At 44.5% G+C, this 24,147-nt stretch overlaps 1 protein-coding gene across 3 annotated transcripts in view; it reads left to right on the top strand.

The window, feature by feature from the left end:
- fhod3a (formin homology 2 domain containing 3a) overlaps positions 1-24,147 on the top strand; it is a 79,813-nt gene that overhangs the window by 2,297 nt on the left and 53,369 nt on the right. For all 3 annotated transcript variants that reach the window (XM_080788190.1, XM_080788189.1, XM_080788191.1), the window contains exons 2-3: positions 6,833-6,942; positions 10,869-10,936. In XM_080788190.1, the coding sequence (XP_080644316.1) occupies positions 6,833-6,942; positions 10,869-10,936 (178 nt within the window). The remainder of the gene's footprint in view (positions 1-6,832; positions 6,943-10,868; positions 10,937-24,147) is intronic.

Genomic DNA, 24,147 nt, shown 5'->3' with positions numbered 1-24,147 from the left:
TGCCTATCACTGCCGGGTGACACACGCTTGTCGGCAGCTGTCTCTGCCGCAGAGGAGAGCGTCAGCTGTCGGCTGGCCGTTGCGCGCAAGTCGTCGGCGGACGTGGAGCTTTTTCTCCATCCACCAGCTGTCTAAAAACCGCCGAGACGTCTGCGCCTACGATTTCTTTAGGCTCATGTCTGGCTGCAGCCAGAGAGAGAGAGTCATGTAGACCAGTGGTTCCCCAGGGGTCCCTGAGTGAGTTCCAGAGGGTCCCCAGCTAAATGATAGTTTGGAACCAAATGAACACCTCTGGGTCTGTAACTCAATGGAACCAATTTGGTTACATTTGTATACTCTCAGAGTTAAATTAACTTTAATTTTACAATATAAATCTCTTATGAGGGGTCCACACCACAGCATGTATTTTCAAATGGGGGTCGGCGGGCTGATAACTAATAAGTGTCAATTTGGGGGTACTTGACATGAAGAAGTTTGGGAACCACTGATGTAGACTGACTGCTGGCACACAACTCTGACAGCCAACTAATCTGTTCAACAGCAGAATGGTTTCCCAGACCGTGTCGCTCATTCACAGTCCATCTTTAAAAGCCACTGAACAAATGAAATGAAATGTTGAGGAGCTTATGATTACAACCTATGCCTGGACTGGACTGGACTGGCTGGACAGATGGCCACTGCTTCTGTTTGTAATTTTATTCACATTAGTCGGAAAGGCGGACTGCAGCAACAACAATAACAACAGAAGCTTTCTCTTACAGTACATACATGGATATTACAGGGATCAAATTGAATCTCCTTGAAAACGGTTGCCAGTTAGACCAGGCAAAGAGACAAGAGAAGCTGGAAGCTGAAAGGTAAAGCTGGCAAACGTTTCCATTCCATGACCATTCCCTGAGTCTTTCTTGCCACCAGTCGTGTTTGTTGTCGATAAAGCACTTTATAGGGCGATATAGTGGCGTTAGAGTGGCCACATGGGAAGCCTTAGTTAGCGGAATGTTTCTGGTTTGATCCCCTGGCTTCGTGTCGATGTGTCCTTGAGCAAGACAAACCCCTAATTGTTCCTGACGAGGGTGGTAACAATGTACATTTACAGTATGCACATTGTAAAGGGCTTTGGATAAAGTCAGTGTATAAAATGCAGATCACTTTGAGCTGCTTCCCAAAACTCCCACGAATCCAGTCTATATCTGCTTCGCTCTCATCAAACTTTTGTCCGCCATCCTGCCGAAGAGAATCCTGTCTGTCCTGTATCATTATGCTGCGACGATGAAGTCTTCTGATTGGCTGGTGAGGCTAAATGCAAAGTATAGGTCACTCATCCCAGAATTCCTGTGGCTGCGGCCCTGGATGGCTCCGTCACTTTGTTCTCCTCACTTTTAGTGCTGAGGTTTTTCCTGACCTCTTCCACCATCCCCTTTTTGACCTCGCTGACCACTCGGCAGTTCCCACACACACACACACACACACACACACAACACACAACAACACACACACACACACACACACACACACACACACACACACACACACACACACACACACACACACACACACACACACACAGAGGAGTATATACAAGGCCAGGGAGACGTGTCTCTCAACGGTTTGCATTTGTATTTGTAGCACTTTTCATCTGCCCCTTATCCATCCATCCACAATTGGCTTGGCAGAAGAAACATTTGTCGAGAAATGTAAGAAATCCATTAAGGCGATGGACAGCAAAAACATCTACAACACAAAAATGGACAACTTCCCTCTTGCAATGCGGTACATACAACAACTAATCTGACTTCCAGTGATGATGTTTCTGATCAGGATTCAGGAACCATGCATCCTGTCAAACCAGATATAGCCTACAAGTATGGCAGCATAATGTTTTTCAAGTTCAAACACTTTAATGTTAAGTCAACACAGTGCTTCAGTCATGGGACAATCAGTTCAATAGAAGGAGGGTACACACCAATTTGAAACAAGCAAAAATGTGGTGCCGGGATGGAGGTGGGCTGCTTGGTCACTGGCTGAAAAGAGAATGGCAGGTTTTTGAAAGAACGGAGCCCAATTGCTCATTGACTGCTGCAGATTGAGAGTAGAATTAGGCTGGATAGAAGCGCTCACGCTTGGATTTGTGAATGAAAGAAAGGATTTGACAGCATGGGAAAGACCGAAGTGACACAGACTATGCCAGTGCCAGTGCTGTTAACCCGAATGAAAGCGTTTCCTTATTGAACCTTCGCTTCTTAGAGCTACGTTTCCAGCATGTGATTTATGGACTGAATCCATGCATCTCCCGCCATAGAGGCCACTGATGTACACATAGTACAGTGGAGGTAGGAGAGAGAATGCCAACGTAAAGGACACATGAAGTATGTGATCACAGTGACGTCGCTTGAAATCGACGAGATTTGTGAAGAGACCATAAAATAAATATAACATAAAATAATAATAACATATAATAATTAAATTAAAACAATAATATAGAAGTGCGCTCCATAAATGAGCCTTTATCTCAAGGTCACAGTTTTTGCAACCAGTGAAGCTTTTGCTGTTCTATGGAGTCCCCTGAACAACAAACCGAACAAAATCCCTGAGACAAAACAACACAACTTGTATTTTATTACCCACAAGCCTCTATTAAAACAACATCGAGTAATTTAATAGCTCGGCACAACACACTCTCTTCAAAGCGCCCTGTCATCTTCCGTGGTTTTAATTCAGAAAAAAAAACCCCATTGCCTTGGTTACATAAGAGCATCGTTAAGAATGAACCCACCGTGATCGCCGGCAGTCTTTGTGTTGTCGTAATGTGGTAGTAATTACTCCTCTACCCCCTTCTCCCATCTGTGTTCTGGGAGAGTTTGATTAAATGAGTGTAAAGTGGACTCGCCGCTAAGTGTTTTCCTCAACTGGACAGGAGCCTCCAGTGTGTAGAGTTTGTGGTTCGTCTCTAGAGCCCACCTCGCTCTGGTTTGGTTTCCAACCAGCATGATGTGTTTTGTTATGTTGTTATTACTATTACTCTTGACAGAGTTTCAGGAAATGGACACCCGTTCCAAAGCAGTTGCAGGGCGTCAGGTTTTGCAGCCCACGCAGAATGTGTGTGTGTTTGAGTAATGCATGGGTGATAAACAGTAGCAGCGAGTTAGATTAGGGGCATGAACATGGGTTTGGTGGATTGCTTGGGAAGGGATATTGGCCCGTTTTGTCTTATGTACTTAAAACAGAAGAGGAATTGCCAGTACAGAAAAAATTATCACATGTGAAGTGAGTGGCACTCTATCATCATACGTCATCAAACATCATTTCATTCTGGCCAATCACAGTTTGCAGTCTTCAATGTTTGTGTTTTCACAAACCCTGGACATAGGAGGGACTAGCACCCCTCAAAAGTATCATTCATTGATGGAGAGGAGCATGGAATAGTGACTGATACGATATATGACATAATTAATATGAAATTAGTGTATTGTATTTGCATCTACATCCATCTTATAGGAACCAGGGCACTGAGGGTGCCCCCTTACCTCGTACCTGCCATGCAGTGCTGTGAGAAGTTTTGGAGTTAGAGTATCGTGAAGGAAAGTTCAGAGGCAAAATAGAAAGACTGTTAGCCTATAGCTGCCCCTATCTCCTTGGCCTTGGCGGTGCCCCCTTACACTTCTTGCGCTATGGTCACACCCACCCGTTCAATTCCCGCATGTATGCTGCCGCAGAGCGGGGTAAATATAGCTGGGTTATATATAGGATGTGAGCCCATCCGTCAGTCTGTCTCTGTTTCAGAGCGAGAGAGAAGAGAGAGAGAGAGAGAGAGAGAGAGAGAGAGAGAGAGAGAGAGAGAGAGAGAAGGGAGACGGAGGGGAGCAGCAGGCCTTGTGATCAGAGGTTTTTTCTAGTCAGAGGGTGTCGTCATGCAGCCTCTCTGAGCAGCCAGAGGACAGTGTGGCTGGCTGGCTGCAGCCCCGAGGTCAGGATACATACTGTACTCTGTGCAAAGGGGTGCGCTAATTACACTACTAACTCAAAACCCATCTTATTCCCCTATTTACACGTTATACAATCAGCACACTCAAAACACTAAAACCATAGTTAATCAAAAGAATGTAATGGTAAAGGCTGATGTTTTTTTTAGCTGTCCCTTGGATGGCTCCTTGCACCTGTTGCCGACTCATAAACATCAGTGCCAGTTCGGATATGTTGCTTTGCAGCTGGTCTCAAAATCAGCTCTGGTTCCACTGAATACCGGGTCAATTTTGACGTCTTCACCGCACGTTACCTTAGATCAACCGTTCGTAGGTATGATGTGTGTGTGTGTGTGTGTGTGTGTGTGTGTGTGTGTGTGTGTGTACAGCCCTGCAGTGCAGACTGTAATCTGTTATAGGTTAGAAAGGTTGCACGTTTGCGCATGCATAATAAATGTACTACAATTTAATGAATGAGCAATGCAAGGACTTAACTCTCTCTAACTCCCCATTCTGTCCCTCCTTTCTCCCGCTCCCTTTCCATCACACACACACACACACACACACACACACACACACACACACACACACACACACACACACACACACACACACACACCGCCACTGTTATGTACGGCACAAATATCAACATGTTGAGTTTCCCACAGCTGGCTTTAAATGTAACGCCACTGCTTAGCCAAATGCACCCCCCCCCCCTTATTCCCCCCCCCCCCCCCCCCCCCTTTGGCTTTGGTTTTCATGTTCTTTATTGCGTCTCTACACCAGTTAAATCCCCTAGCCATTTTGTAATACTAAAAACAGAACTGTGCCACAGATGGTGTCTCTGTCGACACAGGCCAGGGCCACCGTATACACTATTGTTCAAACCCATCCTGTAAACTACTGTAGGGCTCATTTTATAGCCTTATATTGTTTATTTCTTTTAAAGAAGGGGTGCGAAGCGAACACAGAAAAGGCAAAGGGGTATGAAAACTAGGAGGCTGGCAGACTGTCATTCCTGTGGGTGGTTTATATACAGTACATCACACCCACCGTTGGGAGTTGTGTGTATACAGTACAGTATTTCATGTGCTACTGTGTAGAGCAGCCACCCGCTTTCATTTATGGTGTGTTTATCTTCCCTTCTTTGGTAAAAATCATGTTATTACAACAACTCTGTTTGTCTCTATGGAAGTATACTGCTCAAAAAGGAATTCTGCAGGAACAATGGTATTTTGGAATGTAACAAGTTGTCAGAAACGTTTAAATTCATAATAAATACATTGCCGGTACATTTCCAGTGCCCGTCCCATTTTGGTGCAGACCGCGGGGCTGACACTACCAAATAAATGTAGTTAAAGTTGACAAAAGAAAATGCTAGTATAGTCTGTCAATAATGTTCAGTATGGTACACAGTTCAGTTTAGTTTGATTCACTTCAGTTTAGTACCAATGACAATTGCATGTTACATTTCATTCCCCCATGAAGTTGGATTGAGGGCAGATTTGGTTCTCTTGGTTTGACATACTTCATGGAACAGGATATCGAGGTGGGACTTATAAGGAACTTAGCATGGCGTTAGTTCATGTAGAACAGGACCAGGGACGTGCACACATAGACATGGGGACCATGGAGAGTTGGTAACAAAATGGACCCTTATAGATCTATAACTCTTGAGAGCGTAACATTTGACACTCTCAAGAGTTAAATTATTGTTAAAAAAAATCTGCATTACTAATTACATAATTAGAGAATGTAGAATACGTTTTATTTTGATCAACCTTTGGCCTGTTATCGCTCCTATGGTACCAACATCAATACAGCATGGAATTGTGGACAAAATCTTATCCAACGACACAAAATATTCATGCATTTTTTTAACTACTGTTTAACTGTGTACTGTTCCATTTTTTGCAATATGGTTAAATCTACTTAAGACATGAGTGTTCCTGACTGAAATGCTCAAATGTGACTTTATTTGATTGTTATATTACAGAACTATGACAAGCAAATAGCAATTCTATAAAACACAACATGTACTATAAACATTTCTTATGGTTTGATTGATTGATTGATTGATTGATTGATTTATTAACAGTTTGCAGAATTACAGTACAATACAAGTACAACTCAATACAAAAAAACTGTTAACTGTGAGTGACACCATAAAGCATTACACTTGTTTACAATAGAGCGTCGCAGTCCCGCCCCCTTTCCAGACCCGGAAAAGAATTCCCCGTTCATCAACAGGGAATTATTTTCCGGGTCTGGAAAGGGGGCGGGACTGCGACCCTCTATAGGGCCCACCATTTTCAATTCATCAAAACATTTAGAGACGGAGGAATATACACAACTATATAGTCAAAACAGCAAATCATCATAGAGGAGGAAAAAAGGGAAAATAAACATATCCTATTGCCTACAAGGACCAACACATCCAACATGTAGTAAATGCTCTGAAACATCTAGTTTGATTTCACGGTATACTTTAAAGTTTTAACCACTTTAACCATTATTCGAAACTTTAGCTGTTGAAAAATAGCAGATCTATAAGCTCATATAGCGCGAGTGCCGCGCTACGAGAAATCCTGAAAAATCCTGAAAATATATATATTTCACTTTGAATGTTTTTAACTCAAATCTTTGCTTCTGGGGGCGGGGGTTGGTGGGCAAATTATTTTGGGGGTTCCTTGACGTTGAGCACCACTGACATAGAAACAATTTAAGTTTTTTAGAAAACTGTCAGGATTTAGAAGACATTTGTAGAATCTGGTCTCAGGTCTCAACATGTCTCTTGTCCTCCTGCTCTGTTGCCTGATGAAGTTTATTAACACTGGGTCTCTCTCTCCTCCTCCTCCTCCTCCTCCGTGTAGCTCGATGACTGTGCGTTGCAGCTGTCCCATAATGGCACCTATTTGGATCTGGAGTCCTCTCTGGCCGAGCAGCGAGACGAGCTGGAAGGCTTTCAGCAGGACGATACAGGGTGAGACTGACTCACTCACACTCCTCAGGCCTACAGTACTACAACAGCTGAACTATGGAAACTCTGTCTCTCTCTCTGTCACACACTCTCTCTCTCTCTCTCACTTTACTCTTTCTCTATCTCCTTGTAGCTGTTTCTCTCATTCTTATATCTTTGTAATCTTTTTTAAAATAATGTAATCTGTAATCTGTTGTCTATGTCTGAGTCTCTAAATCCGTTCTACTCTCCTCTTCTCACCTTGTGCACGTGTATACACAGGCACACACACACACACACACACACACACACACACACACACACACACACGCTGTCACACTTGCTCACCTCTACAGTGACCCAATCACCCCTAATTATTTGAGATAATTAGATGCGTCCTTTTACCCTTCATCCCTCTCCTACAAACACATGTTAAGATTTGCTCTGTTCCTCTAAAACTTGGAGGAATCACAGATTGCTGCTCATGGGTTTCCTGGAAGGACAAGTTCACGGAAAGTATGAAGCACTTGGAAAGAGGGAACCCATACAGCCTCCCTTCCACAGCAGCACAAGGATACCTTCTCTCTATGTGTCTCCTTCTACAAAAGAGAGAGAGAGAGAGGGAGAGCAATAAGTAATAATCTCTCTCTATCTCTCCACTCTCTCTCTCTCTTTCTTTCTTTATCTTTCCCCCCCTCCTCTCTGTAACGACATCTCACCTTCCACAAACACAAAATGAGTGTGAATGCTAGTCCAGTCAGTGTGTGCTAGCTTCATTCTGTACCAATATGACTGTTTAACAATGCACACTAGTCATTTAAGTCAACTGAATAGTATGGAAATAGTATGGAAGAGGCTGACATTTTGGTTTCCAGTTTCCAGTGGCTTACAGACATCACGCTGCTTGCCATTGTTTAGGTAGAACAATGCAAAATACAAGAATAGTGTTACACCCAACAACGAGTTGAATTAGTTTAACTCAGGTCAGGTATGACTGCTCAAAACAGCCATCACCCATCATCAAGAAATGTCTTGACTTGCCGAATGAATGTTTGTTGTGTATCTTATCTGTTGTATGTGTGAGTGTGTTGTGGGGCTTTGGAGGCATGGAGTTATTAATCATATATTTTGGCAGATTAACAGAGTCAGGTGTCAGTGTCCTGGCTGTATGCTTATTTGTGTGTTCTTGTTTCGTTGCTATGTGCGAGTGTGTGTGTGTGTGTGTGTGTGTGTGTGTGTGTGTGTGTGTGTGTGTGTGTGTGTGTGTGTGTGTGTGTGTGTGTGTGTGTGTGTGTGTGTGTGTGTGTGTGTGTGCATGTTAATTGTTCTCCTGGTAACCAACCATTGGCAGGTGATGGACAGCTGAATAGAGAAACGTTTTCTCGAAAGCAGAAGAGATCTTGGTCAACAACCGGTTTATGTTTGTCCGTGTCCGTCATCTTATATAAAACCAGGGGTCTTTCCGAGGTGCTGGAAATTAATTGGTTGTCGGGTCGATTTTGACTCTTTCCAGGAGAAAAAAACAACTAAAAAGAGAGCGGGAAAAGCACAAGGGTCGCGAGCCGACACCTCTAACTAAGCCTGCTCTGTCCTCCCTCGGTGGTAGTGTTGTTTACATAGTGTCAACCATGAATATAAACCAATCACACTTCATAGCTCAGCCCAACACCACATCTTTTACTTGTCCTTGACACTGGTCCATGATGGGCTGCTTTAGAGTCTTAAAGGGCCAATTTACCTCCAGTGTCACATTATGGGTTTGAAATTGCATGTTAGAACTTGACTTTTATGTGTGTTCATTTTATTTGAAAGTGAAACATCCCTTATCCCGGAAAACCACTCATGCCTATATACTTCCTTGTACGTTGAATGGCGAAAATAGCCGGTCTACAAGTTCACAACGCATCACAATGCGTTATGAGCTTGTAGATCTGCTATTTTTGCTTATTTCTCTGACAGTTTTCATTTCTTTAAATAGGGTCACCATGAGAGAAAATAGTTAATACAAGGGGAGGTAGTGCTGTGGCGGTGCAGTGATATAGTCCACTGGTTCCCAAACAGTGGGTCTGGACCCATTTGTGGGTCGCAGACACATTGTTATGGGTCCCCTTAGTTTTTGTTTCCTACATTTGGTGATTCTTTTTTCAAAGCATTTTCAAAATACATTCCCAAAAAAGCAAAACTTTTCAAGAATTAACAACAAACTCCAATGATGTTTTCAGTATTGTCATGAAGAAAGCGCCACGTTGTGACCTTGTAGATCTGCTATTTTCACTTCCCGGTCCCGGGGCGAATATCTCATTTCTGTTTTGGATCAGAACACTTGAGTTGTTGCTGGCGTTTCTTGCGCAAACTGTAGACGGTCAATGTTATCCCTCTCAGTGTTTTGGTTCTCTTGCACGTACTCTGGCACTCCAGCATATATACCCAGCCGTGCATCTTAAACCACATCATCTGCAGCAACTGTGTTTGGTGGCCGACTTTCATCATTGTTTGACATCGTAAATTCCTTATGAAGCTATATATATATAGCTCGTGCGTGTCGTCAGTTCAGCACATGGTGGCACTTGGTGCTGCACTAATAAAATAATAGGGAAGATATGGCATTGTATATGATAGAAGCAGTTTAGGGCAGCCCTAGTGTAGTGTTTAGAGCATATGCCTTTCACGCGTTGTGGTTTCGAACCCAGCCCGGGGACGATGTCAGAAAGTCTCCTGAGGAGGCCTGTCTGCGGCCTGTCCTGGACGGGATATCTGGACGTAAAAACAAATCCTATGTGATAGAAGCCGTTTATTTTCCTTACAGTACATCTGTGCTCTTACTCGTGTTATATCTGTGTTTTGCTTATTAGGCTAGTATGTAAATTGGTAGAGTTATAAAAGTCAGGAGCAAGAGTCACTTTATTAATAATAGACAGTTTATTCACTTTGCAGGCTCTCCATATTTCCCCCAGCGTTTTCGGAACTTCTGTAAACAGTTGCAATTTATATCTGCCCCGCGCTTAGACTGTCAACGTTACCATCTACCGGTTGAGAGGTCATAAACAATGAAATCTGGAGGAAAAACAGTCTCTCAGCAGCATCCCGTCACGTTAACATTGTGCTCTGTTTACTAGCCGATAACATAGCATAAATACATGGGATAGGAGGCCAGCTGCAAGGGTTTGTTTGGGTGCCTGAATGTGTGTTATCCTTGCAGTATGTTATGCATGGTTTAGCGTACTCCAACTCCGTGTGGGTTATCATCAGGGCAGCGCTTTCTCCGCTCCGCTGGGATGCTATCAGTGTGCTGGCGATGATGAGAGTCGGTGATTAAGTCCCAGAGGCTAGCAGCGGGAACAGCCCAGGTCAGCAAAATGGGTTTATTGATGTCGTTTTTCAGGCTTCCAGTGGTGTGCTGCTGATACATTATGGATAGTGTACCGACAAAATGAATTAATGGGACATATGTGAGGCAAGCAATTACTTTTGTGTACACAGCAGCGTTATACGCTAACCTACAGTACTAGTTGTCCAGGTGTTTTTGTGGTCGGAATACCTTCATGTTTTTGCGCGTTCATTTTGGTTTTGGCCACGGGAAATATGTACTGTGTCTGCCTGTTGTGTCTGCTCCTGCCGTTCTGCCGTTCCATCCTCCAGGTTTAGATTGCTATCAGGATGAGGGCGCAGCAGGGCTGCCATTCAACTTGTTTTTGGCTTCCCCAGTGCAAGGAGGAACGTCCCCCACGGGAGCCATGGCACATCACATGCTAGTGCATATACTGTAGTAACATCATCATGACAATAACATTGTGTTTTCCGAATTAATGTGTTTACTGTGCTGTGTATATCACACTTTTCATCATAAACTCAACCTAAATTTGCCTTTTCTGCATCCCCCCCCCCCTCTCTCTCTCCCTTGCCCCTGTCATTCCTCTCATCTCTCTCTCTCTCTCTCTCTCTTTCTCCAGGGTCAGAGGGAAGAAGCATAGTGTTGTTCTACGCACGCAGCTGACAGTCCGCGTCCATGCCTGCATTGGTGAGTGCTGTATAACATGTTTATATATGCGTTTAACATGCACCTCGCCCCCCCCCCCCCCCCCCATTCCTGGACACAGCATGCATGTCGGCCTCCCACGCACATGCACGCACGCACGCACGAACACACACACAAGCACACACACACACACACACACACACACACACACACACACACACACACACACACACACACACTTGAACACATGTCAGGAAGCATGACCCCAAAGGACAACATAGTGTACAGTACTTCAGAATGGCTGCTTGGAGATTTACATGTTTACGGTGGATGTGTGTGTGTGTGTGTGTGTGTGTGTGTGTGTGTGTGTGTGTGTGTGTGTGTGTGTGTGTGTGTGTGTGTGTGTGTGTGTGTGTGTGTGTGTGTGTGTGTGTGTGTGTGTGTGTGTGTGTGTGTGTGTGTGTGTGTGTGTGTGTGCTGCGTAGACCTAAGACCTCCCACTCTGAAGCAACCCCTGAGAGTCCTCAGTCTTATACTGGACTGGTTTTCTCGAGGATTCTGTCCATTCAGCAACCCATTGCTTGTCGGGGTTTGGGGGCTGTGTATTTTGTGTGAGTGTGTGTGTGTGTGTGTGTGTGTGTGTGTGTGTGTGGGGGGGGGGGCTGTGATGAACTGCGTTTAATTGTACATGTTGATATTTTGACAGAAAGAGGAAATTGAAAGTAGGCAGGATATGTTTGCGTATGACTGTGTGCATGTCTGTTTGTATCTGAGCAAAACAGATGAAGAGAGACGCAGTGTGTGTGTGTGTGTGTGTGTGTGTGTGTGTGTGTGTGTGTGTGTGTGTGTGTGTGTGTGTGTGTGTGTGTGTGTGTGTGTGTGTGTGTGTGTGTGTGTGTGTGTGTGTGTGTGTGTGTGTGTGTGTGTGTGTGTGTGTGTGTGTGTGTGTGCGCCCGCGCGCGCGCGCGTGTGTCTCCATCGTATTGTCAGTGTCAGTGAGGCCTTCCCCATTCTCCCTCTGGGGCTGGTAAAGCTATTACTGCGTGATGCCCTCGAGTCTCCTTATGTTTACACTGGGACGGAGAGAGAGAGAGGGAGGGAGGGAGGGAGAGAGAGGTAGAGAGAGGTAGAGAGTGAGAGAGGTAGAGAGAGAGGGAGAGGTAGAGAGGTAGAGAGAGTGGGATAGAGAGGGAGAGGGAGATAGAGAGAGAGAGGGAGGGAGAGAGAGGTAGATTGAGAGGGAGACGTAGAGAGAGAGTTAGAGAGAGGGAGGGAAGTAACGTTATAGAATGCTGGAAGACGAATGAGGGAAAATGAGAGAATATAGAGCACTGTTTCCCAAACAGTGGGTCGGGACACATATGTATGGGTCCCTTCATTTTTTATTTTCCTATACACTCACGTTTGTGAGCTTGTAGATCGGCTATTTTCACTATAGTTTGGGCCCCGGGCAAAGATATAAGAGGGAAAAGACAGCAAAATACGAATCACGATAAGATGAAGTAAAAATGTCGGAGCCATGGCAGTTTTGTACTTTCATGTGTTTCTTGGTTTTTAGTTATTTAGTGTTTTACCTTACTGTTTTCCTGTGATTTTGTAGTTTTGTGTTCTATGTTTCTTATTTCCAGTTAGAGTTGATTTTGCACTGTGTACCTTTATTTTGTAGTATGGTTTTGTGCTTTCCTGTCTGCCCCTGTATTCTGTACCTGCCTTGTCTCACCAGTACTGTGATTAGCCCTTGTACTTGTGTCCTTTTATACTTAGCCTATCCCTGTGTTGATTGACAGTTAGTTTCACCTGTGTCCTGTTACTCCCTGTGTCTATATATACTCCCCTGTTTGTGCAGTTCCTTGTCGGATTATTAGTTAGTCACAGTTTTCTTGTTGTGCCTGTCTTCCTAGTGTTCCTTGCGCCTAGTGTTTGTTATTTTCCCTATGCTCCTCGTGTTCCTTGTTTTCTTTGGTGTAAATAAACGTTTCCTGACTGTCGTCCTGCACTTGGGTCCTACCCTCTGGTCTCGAACCGTGACAGGCAGAGAGTGAGAGCACATGGAGAGAGAAAGAGAGAGAGAGATGGGCATAGTGAGACAGCTCAGAGCTCATCGTCAGTGCGGTTTCAGCGAACATGACGTACAGTAGTCGACAGACTTCATGCTGTCCTCAGTGTCCTGTCAGCCTATTCATGTATCAACTCACGTGCCTTTTCATTTTAATTTTAGTTTTTCCTTGCAAAATGTTTTCGTTGCGAGTGTTCATTCAATCCTGAGAGTGCACAATCAGTTCCCTTCAGGTCCATTTGTACATTATTTTACTGTGTGTGTGTGTGTGTGTGTGTGTGTGTGTGTGTGTGTGCGTGTGCGTGTGCGTGTGCGTGTGCGTGTGTGTGTGTTTTATACTTTGGGTATTCAAAAATATCCAATGTACAAGCTCACGGACGATGAAACCTCTGGAATAATTTAGACATGTTTCAACATAGATTTTGTCTTCTGGGGGTCCCTGGCACAAGTAGATATAAATGTGGGAGTCCATGACATGTTTGAGAACCACTGAGTTAGACCACATGAAACCAGCGCTGGGGTGGCAGAGTGGTAAAGCCGAATGGGGAGGGTGATGTTGTATTCCTGTGGGACGGGGCGGCATCTGTCAGCACGGAGTGTTGGGCGCAGTGTTGATATTGGCAGCAAGCCTGCGACGTGTTGTGCGCTTGTAGATAAGCTATTTTCAGCATTCACCTGTTCAATTGTCAATACACTAGTCATAGTTTTAGTCATCATAGGTTAGTTTTTATTTAGTTTTAGTTTAGTTTGAGTCGATGAAATCAACACTGGTTGGGCGGGAGGGTTGGGATGTAGGACTTCCTCCCGGTGGGGGCTCCTCACCGGCAGGTGAGTCAGCGGTGACAACACAGAAATCACACATGAAACCGCAATTCAATACAAATGCAAAGGATTTCTTTTTCAACCTGATGCTATTCCTAGTTGCCCTCTTTTTTAAAGTCTTCTTACGTTCCCTGTCTCTCTGCCTATCGTCCCTAAAGTCTCCTTACGTTCCCTGTCTCTCTGCCTATCGTCCTCAAAGTCTCCTTACGTTCCCTGTCTCTCTGCCTATCGTCAGTCTCCTTACGTTCCCTGTCTCTCTGCCTATCGTCAGTCTCCTTACGTTCCCTGTCTCTCTGCCTATCGTCAGTCTCCTTACGTTCCCTGTCTCTCTGCCTATCGTCAGTCTCCTTACGTTCCCTGTCTCTCTGCCTATCATCTTCCTTGCTCCAGTCCGTGTACCTCAGTCTACATGGTCCACATTCTCTGCGCCAGTGATAGTACTGCTAATTCTGGACGCTTGAATCACTGCCTCTGGATTGGACGAGAGCCTGAGGAAAGGGTGAGAGGTCAACAGGGGTGGATTTTAGTGGTCGCACGCACATGTACGCAGCATATATGCACTCTTTCTCTATATCTACAGGTTGCCACTATAACCTCTGTCAAGCAATTACAACGAGATCATAATAATCACAATAATCATAATAATAATAATGACAACAATAATAAAATAACAACGATAATACTAATACTACTACTACTACTACTACTAATAATAATAATAATAATAATAATAATAATAATAATATATGTATGTATAGAACGTTTCAGAAACACTTAACACTTAAAAAATGTGATACAATAAAGCAATGCATAAACTAGAAAGGAGATGATGACTAATGTGGATCTAGGTTATTATGTGGCCCTCTGCCCTCAGCAGAGTGGAGGGTTTAGTGAAGGTCCGGGAGCGTTTGAGACAGATGAGCTCTGCTCTTAAGTGGATGAGAGGAGCTGAGTGCGCAGCCACCTGCTGCACACACACACACACACACACACACACACACACACACACACACACACACACACGATCGCGATCACATGTACAACTTGCACGAATGCATGCACATTCACACCTGCACAAGTGCATGCACGTTCACACCTGCACAAGTGCACATGTGATCACACCGCATGCACATTACACAGCATTCCCCCCTGTCAGCCTCAAGTGTGGTATAGTGGGCAGTGGTATAAAATAAATCACACACACACACACACACACACACACACACACACACACACACACACACACACACACACACACACACACACAGGAGTCCTTGAGGGAGTTCCAGGGGGTCCCCAGCGAAATTATAGTTATGAATATGAACCAAATGGATCCTTATGGGTCTGTAACTCTGAAAGTGTACAAATGGAACCAAATGGGTCCATTTGGTTCCATTTGTACAATCTCAGAGTTAAACTAACAGTGATTTTACAATATAAATTAAAGGTCCCAGAGATAGAAACGCCATTAAATGGGGGTCCGTAGACTAATGCATGTCAAACTGGGGGTCCTTGAAAGAATCGCAGCCGTGCGAACTGAGCGGTAGGCCTATGTGTAACTATACTTTTATTGTTATAGTTATATTATTATATTATTGTGTGTGTGTGTGTGTGTGTGTGTGTGTGTGTGTGTGTGTGTGTGTGTGTGTGTGTGCGCACGCACGCGTGTGTGTGCGCACGCACGCGTGTGTGTATCTACAAACGTTTGTAGATCAGCTATATATTTTTTGTAGCAAAAAGAAGCATAGGGTTTAAGTGTTTTTGTCTGTTTCCTTCTTTTCTTTTTCAAGTCAAGTCAAGTCCTGCACAGCAGACTCATTGCATTGAGCTGTCCTCTCATCTGCCTGTGTTAAATGAACTCTGAGGATTTTACCGTGTGTATAATCTGTCATGACTGACTGACCGTGGAAACCTTTAGAGTGGTCAGTGAGTGAGTGGGACCTGCAACAGAAAGGCCTGGATCAATCAGGGATTGTATGTACAGGCATCTGGTCATTTGCAGGATCATGTTGCACGAGCTGGCTGGATGCACGACATGTGTGTGTGTGTGTGTGTGTGTGTGGATTACAGATCTGGATAGATGGATAACACTAAGTCTTCGAGTTTTGTAATTAAAATGTGGGGAAGGAACTCTTCCCTCCCTTTGTGTTCTTAATCCTCTTGTCAGTTGAGCCACTCCTCTGCTGTGACTTGTGATTGGCGGAAGTCGGTAATGTTCGCGTAAAGGTCAAAAAGGTCAAGGGGACTCTGGACTTATTGCAGTGCAACAGGCGATAAACTCGCTCAACTCTTTCACCCGGCCCCCAAACCAGTGCTACTAAAATAAGGATTGGGATTTTGACCACTGTGATAGGGCGCGCGCATGTGTGTGTGTGTGTGTGTGTGTGTGTGTGTGTGTGTGTGTGTGTGTGTGTGTGTGTGTGTGTGTGTGTGTGTGTGTGTGTGTGTGTGTGTGTGTGTGTGTGTGTGTGTGTGTGTGTGTGTGTGTGTGTGTGTGTGAATGTTCGATAGGGATTTCTTTTATCAGCCTGCATGGTCAGCAGAGCTGCAGCTTCATTGCCTTCAAGACAATCATGGGAACCCATTCGGTTAAAACAAAAAAAATGTAAAGTCTGTCCTGAGAGATTGCTTTCAAGGCAATGGGTCTGCTTTACAGAGGCTGTCATGGACGGTGCTTTAATGATCCCGGCCTTTGTCAGCACTCAACACCCACCTGACCCCATGAGAGATTGGGCTCAGTTTAACATTTAACTGTAAATGGAGTATCCTTGTGTACAGTGTTGATTTTGTTGACTCAAACTATGACAAAAAATGTTCGTCGACTACCTTTTTCCACTGATGAAAACTAAATGAAAACGAAGCTGTGCTGACTTAAACTAAGACCAAATATATTGACAATTTCGTCAACAAAGGAAGGAACTAGTGGACAAGAGATCCAGTATAAGTCATTTTACACTTGGTTGCATACTGAAAATAGTGATCTACAAGCTCACAACGCTTGTTTTGAGCCTGTAGATCGGCTATTTGAACTTTTTTATATGGTTTTTCAAAATAGTAAAAATGGCAAATAAGCTTAGGGACAAAGGCTAAGGGGTGGCACAAGATATATATCCCCCTGTATGTTCATAGCTTTCTCTTTTTAATACATTTTCTTGGCATTTCTTTGGGATACTGTAACTATGCTTTTGACTGCCAGGGAAAGGGAAGCCTGTGATCCAGAGAAGAAACTGCCCATCAGTGAGTGCCTCTTGCCTCAGAGTTAATTTTAGCATGGCAGTTGCAGCAGGCATGCATGCCTGTTGCTGGCCCTGGAGAGGAGGGGTGGTGGAGAGTGGAGACCCACTGGAGAGAGAGGGGTGGTGCTACAGTAGGTTGGGGGGGGGGGGGTGAGCTGTAGGTGTTATCTTTGGAAAGTGTCGACGGCACAGAAACGCGTACGGGTGGAGTAGTGGGGGTCACGGGGCAGGAAAGTATACTGGACGTCGGAATGGCTGGATGGATGGAGGATGAATTACTGTGTGACAGATTAAAAAAAAGGCTAATGACATAACTGGCGAGAACATCTATACTCACTGGTTCCCAAACACTGGACTGGGTCGGACCCGGCATTTGTGGGTCGCGGACATTTTCCAAACCTTCATCAGATATCTGATAAGGTAGTAATTGACCAATACGTCGTCCAATAGCGTAACAGACTAATAATATGTATAGCTTGCGGAGTTAGTTCAGTCAGATATACTCGAGGTGTTACATGCTGTGCTCAAGGGTGCATACATATACTCAAGGGGTTAATATGCTGCATTACCATGTGGGTGTATTCAGTGTGCAAGACCCACATGTCATTCACTGATGTGGCAGTCAGCTGACCAATTAGGCGGGGTATTTAAGCTCACCTAGACTGCATGCTTCTTCCTGCCTTCCTTTGCATATGGTTCCTGGTTGTTGTTATGAGCTGTTTGATCCCAGCACCACCGGTGGGCTCTGTTATTTCTGTTCCCTATGGGGGGGTTGTTATTGTATATCTATCTCCCTGCTCTAAATGTTTAATGATGGTGTTTAATTGTAACGAGCAGGAGAACAAATGTAGCAGAGACGAACACCAAGATAAAATATTATATGCACACTATATGCATTCTCATTCTATAATATATATTGGTTAAATCTATTCGTGAGTTATCTGACTGAACTGCCATAAGCGAAGACAGTGTGCGGGACTTGCCTGCTCCGACGCACCTGGAATCTTTCCCAGAAACCAAAACTATATATTGTGCGCAGTACATCTTTTACAAATGATCCTAAATGTATGCCTGCATGTGGGACTCACAGTCACATGTCACTCCATCGAGACATTTCCCTTCCCCCACAATTGGCTTCCCAAGATATCGAAACGGGACACAATATATCATCAAGGCAGACAAAAGGATGCCGTGGTGAGCTCAAACCCACGTTAATTAGCTGTTCACCAGGTGAAAGAAAGAAATCGGATCGTCAAACAAAAGACTGTGTGTTTGGAAGCCATTCAAAAACCTTGCCACTTAGCTCTGGAATTCAGGACCCTTCCCCCCCCCCTTTTTTTGTATGGCTTTTATTCTGCTGAATCTTTGCAGCCCAATTATCCACCTCTAACAACACCCTGCGGTAAGGCGGGGGTGGGCTGGGGGTACCGGAGGTGGAGGTACAGTATTTAAGTTGACTCACTTGTGGTTTTCACTGCTTCATGCTGTTGCATAACTAATTAGCAGCGGGCCGAGAAGTGAGCGTTTGTGTTTGTGTGTTGCCAGAGCCATAGAGTAAGACAAAGTTACGAAAACTCCGTTCATTTCATGGGGCCAGTCCAATGGCGGCTCTTCTACATAGACTTCTATTGAGAATGGGGACAACAAATAGGGACAAGTCCTGGACCGGAAGTAGGCAGAAATGCATTCGACTCAGGAAACAGCCCAGCTTTAATGATCTTAAATGCCTTTATTTTAGATTGTTTTGTAGTAATCGTACAACATAAACATTACAGTGACTTTAGTTGTTACTGTACAATACTTTAAAACAGTTGGCATTTTGCACACATGCCTAAAATTGCTCTTGTTATTTGCGCCGCCCTCGTTGAAAACAATGTATTTCAAACTCTGCCCCCTCAATATCGTAACTCTTCTATTAGATGGCTCTGTGTGTCGCATACTACAGGGCTGGGCGATATGACTTCAAATGTCACCATTAAGCAACTTTGAGTACTAAATGCGCTCTATAAATTGTATGTATTATTACCAGTAAGACGCCCTGAGGGCGAGAAGCGAACTCGGTCGCATGCACGCATTTAATTAGGGTTTATGTTAAAATTGTATTTCTAGCTCATTTCTTATCCCGTATCTATTATATATTTTACTAAATATATCCCCTCCATTCCATCTCTCTTTGGTAACGGTGGGAAAGAACTACTGTTTGTTGACATTCTACACAATGGCCTGCACAATTTGCATAATTAATGATTGACGTTTGGAGGATTCCCCACTATACACTGTGGGTAACTCCATAAAGGGCTCCCTCACTGACCCCTCACCCATTTCAAATGTGACGACCCTCAAGCCCTCACGGACTTCATATGAACACGCCTCTAAGTCAGTGAGTTGTATTAAGTACAAATATTTAATACAAATTGTACAGTACTTAAGTAAATGTACTTAGTTACTTCTCACACTGGTAATAGTGGAGATTTAGTGAGTTTGGTATCCGTACCATAGTGGGAGATAAGCCTTGCTAATGGCATCGCGGGACACTCGGATCATATTTGTTAATGGGGAGGGGGAGGGGGCCAGACGGATGAAACAGGCTGTGAACCAACATAAAACATTGTCCTGCTGATACACTGCTTTCTATATACATGCTGAGCAAGCACGATCTACCTTTATATCGTCATTGTGACCTTCTCTCCTGTCCGTTCTGCACACTATAATGCAAGGGTACATCTGTTAGGGGCCATTTCACTCTCTCAGGCTCAAAGTAACACTCTGGATTTTGTGGTGTCCTCTCCTCTGTTTCTGTCTCATATTTGCTTGTGGTCACACGGTGAGCTCATTAGTTTCATTCCTGAGTTCTGTGGCAGGCAGGCTGGCAGGCAGCAACTCCACTCCATCTTTCATCTTTTATTTCAGAGAATGTCTCCACCCAGTCTGTAACCTTTATCTCTTTTATTTCTGTCTCTCTCTCTTTCCTTTGTGAATCTATATTTGTTCCACTCACGTCACGATTTGTTCTCCCCGGACACCTGTGTGACTTTGACTCGAGTTCAGCCCAGAGGTTGATCTAGCTGTGTGCACATGAGCTTGCACGTGCACAATGACGTGTAATTGCATTGTGTCCGTGGAAGGGTGCATTCTGTAGTGTGTGTGTGTGTGTGTGTGTGTGTGTGTGTGTGTGTTGTGTGTGTGTGTGTGTGTGTGTGTGTGTGTGTGTGTGTGTGTGTGTGTGTGTGTGTGTGTGTGTGTGTGTGTGTGTGTGTGTGTGTGTGTGTGTGTGTGTGTGTGTGTGTGTGTGCGTGCGTGTATGTGAGCGCGTGTGCCATTACAGCAAATCAACTGTCACACAATTCGGAAAACACACACATGGCTCCTCTCCCGTTTTTCATCCCCCTTTCACTGAAGGAGAGGAGAAGGGGAAAACAGGAGAGGGAGGGATAGTTTGTGTGTGCGTGCGTGCGTGCGTGCGTGCGTGCGTGCGTTGAAGAAGAGGAGAAGGAAGGGGAAAACAGGAGAGGGAGGGAGGGATAGTTTCCCCTCTCTGCCCTCATCATGCAGCGGCTGCCGAAGCCCTGCAGAACGCACCAGAGAGCATTGCACCCACATGAGTCATGCCTTAATACTAACTGCTAAGCGACGGGGAGAGAGAGAGTGAGGTAGAGAGAGAGAGGGAGGTAGAGAGAGAGAGAGAGAGGCGTGGTTGACGGAATGACGAGGCATGAGGGATGGAGGTGCAAAACAGTGGGGAAGTGATGGAATAGCTGCACGGTGGGTGGTGGTGGCAGCCGTTTCATTTGCGGCAGAATTCTCACCTCGTGTGAAATGCCCTCCGGCTGTCCTGCACTTCTGTACTGCAGTCCGTGTGGGCGTTGATAACACGCAACAGAATTGGCTAGTCCCTATGAATAGAAGACAGACAGACAGACTTCGGGTTCAGATACCTATATTAGCCATTGTCTGTACATTTGTACAGGAATTTGTTTCGGCATTGTCGTGTGTGCATCCAATTATTTTTGTCAGGTGAAACCACCTGACTAATGAAAGCTCGTAAAAACTTCTAAAGTTCTAGCCCTAGTCATACTACGGCCTAACTTGATTGGCTCCTCTGGCCAATGGGACACCAAGCAATAGCAAAGCTGCCTTCTGGCCAATGGGAAGAGGAGGGGCAAATATCCCTGGCAGCCACAGTGCAGTGCATGCAGAGCAACGCAGCAGAGAAACACTGCATGACCACAGTCACACAGCAGAGAAACACTGCATGATCACAGTCACACAGCAGAGAAACACTGCATGATCACAGTCACACAGCAGAGAAACACTGCATGATCACAGTCACACAGCAGAGAAACACTGCATGATCACAGTCACACAGCAGAGAAACACTGCATGACCACAGTCACACAGCAGAGAAACACTGCATGATCACAGTCATCAGCAGAGAAACACTGCATGATCACAGTCACACAGCAGAGAAACACTGCATGATCACAGTCATACAGCAGAGAAACACTGCATGATCATAGTCACCTCACACTCATGGGGTGGAAGAGTATCGATATAACTAGTACTCGCTATAACTTCAAACCAAATGCAGCCAATGCAAAGCCACAGTCACAACAGCCACAACAAAACACAGTCATTGAACCGCGCACAGACATAACGTAACGTATAACATTTCACTGTGATGCAAATTACATCACATTTTAGGCAGTCATTGCCTTTTAACTTCTGAACTGTCCACAGCCTCCATGGTTGAGTGGGGATCATAGAACCTTTTCTTAGTTATGTGGGGAACATAGAACCTTTTCTTAGTTATGTGGGGAACATAGAAACTTTTTTGAGTGGGGGGAACATAGGACCTCTTTTTGGTTGAGCGGGGAACATAGAACCTTTTTTGGGGGGCCGGGTGAGTGGGGAACATAGAACCTGGGGAACATAGCGATAACCCCCCCCCCCCCCCCCCCCCCCCCGCGCACACAAACACACACACACACACACACACACACACACACACACACACACACACACACACACACACACACACACACACTGTATGCTCTCTCCACTGTCAATAAAGGCTTAACAACGCTGGGAGAAAAACAAAAACAAGAAAAGAATATACTAGTATACATATTGATATACTTATTTGTGCTGGTACACTGGCAGAATGCATAATCCTATCACACAGACGTGCAATAACGGGTGGACGTTTATATCTTCTATGCCTATGCCAGGGTTTTTACGATGCAGTGCTGCTTGTATGTGTACGAGTGTGTTGAGCACAGCGCGCGGTGGTGAGGTGTCTGTGTATGCTCACTGTGTGTGTGTGTGTGTGTGTGTGTGTGTGTGTATGTGGCAGAGGGTTTTCCCTGGGCTGCAAGTCATAATATACTGACAAACTTGAGCTTGAGCTGTCGTCCAACTGCTGCTGTGTCCTGGCACGAAATAGCAGTGGTGGAAAGTAACTAAGTACATTTACTTAAGTGCTGTACTTAAGTACATTTTGAGTTATTTGTAGGCTACGTTACTTCCAATATCCAGTACTTTTATTTCTACTCAAATATTGTACTTTTACTCCACTACAGTTGTTTAAAAGTTACTAGTTAATCATTATTGTGACAAAACATACATTACCCACTTCAGCCCTACAGTATATATACATTCATACAGTATATACATTTCAGCCATTTGAAAATAGCCGATCTACAAGCTCACAATGCGTCGCGAAGTGTGATGCAACGCATTGTGAGCTTGTAGATCTGCTATTTATAAAAAGTTTTTACACATTTGAAAACTTGAAATGAGACATTCTGCACAATGAGTACCTTTACTTTTGGTACTTTAAGTACATTTTGATATCAATACTTTTGTACTTTCACTCAAGTACATTTTTAATTCCAGCCATTTACTTGTAACGGAGTATTTCTAAATTGCAGTATTGATACTTTTACCTAAGTACTTTTTCCACCGCTGCTAAATAGCACTGTTTTGGGGTTTGTCTCCCTAGCCACCCTAGCACTTACTGGAAGAAGGCAAGAAATACGACACTGCATACTGCACGTGTAACTTTGTGTGCACTGCAGGCACACAGTCAAGTCTGGAGTGCTAATTTAACTATGAGAGTGCACAGATTGTATCCGAATGGGCCACTTTGTACACTCTTATACACAGTTATAAATATATAAAATAACAATGACAATTTTACGGTTAAATATATGCATACTGTATGTGGATCTTATGTATATTTATACTCTTAATTACTCAGAACCGGTCCATACAGTACAGTATGTGTGTACTGTTTGTGTGCACATGCGTTTTGTGCACCGTATAAGTGCACACACAATTGCACCCGCACAAGCTGTCTTGTGCGGACCTGTTTTAATCATTTGCAACGATTACATAATCCAATAAAACATTACAATCACCGAAAGCTAAACATCCAGAAAGCTCTGGAGAGAGAATCACCCCACAGCGGGCACTGGTGGGACTGAGAGAGAGAGAGGTAATGGGTTTTGAGGATGTGCGAGGGGAGAGAGAGAGAGAGAGAGAGAGAGAGAGAGAGAGAGAGAGAGAGAGAGAGAGAGAGAGAGAGAGAGAGAGAGAGAGAGAGAGAGAGGGATCGTGTCCAGGGAAATGGCCGGTGAATCGCTTAACGGCTAAGAAACAGAAGGGAAAACAAAACAGGAGGAAATGCACCTGCCAGACTAGACGAACACTTGGCCAGGAGTTATGTCACTCTGCTCTGCTGACTTACAGGTATAGAGGAGAGGAGTTATGTCAGTCTGCTCTGCTGACTTACAGGTATAGAGGAGAGGAGTTATGTCAGTCTGCTCTGCTGACTTACAGGTATAGAGGAGAGGAGTTATGTCAGTCTGCTCTGCTGACTTACAGGTATAGAGGAGAGGAGTTATGTCACTCTGCTCTGCTGACTTACAGGTATAGAGGAGAGGAGTTATGTCACTCTGCTCTGCTGACTTACAGGTATAGAGGAGAGGAGTTATGTCACTCTGCTCTGCTGACTTACAGGTATAGAGGAGAGGAGTTATGTCACTCTGCTCTGCTGACTTACAGGTATAGAGGAGAGGAGAGGAGTGCAAAGGTTAGGAATTGCGGCAGAAGATATTTCTGGACTAGTAGAGCAACTA

This window comes from Protomyctophum bolini, assembly GCF_963924005.1.
Source record: "Protomyctophum bolini genome assembly, chromosome: 17".
Classification (NCBI taxonomy): Eukaryota; Metazoa; Chordata; class Actinopteri; order Myctophiformes; family Myctophidae; genus Protomyctophum; species Protomyctophum bolini.
Note: the sequence above shows the minus strand (reverse complement) of the source record. Positions and strands in the feature narration are given on the sequence as shown.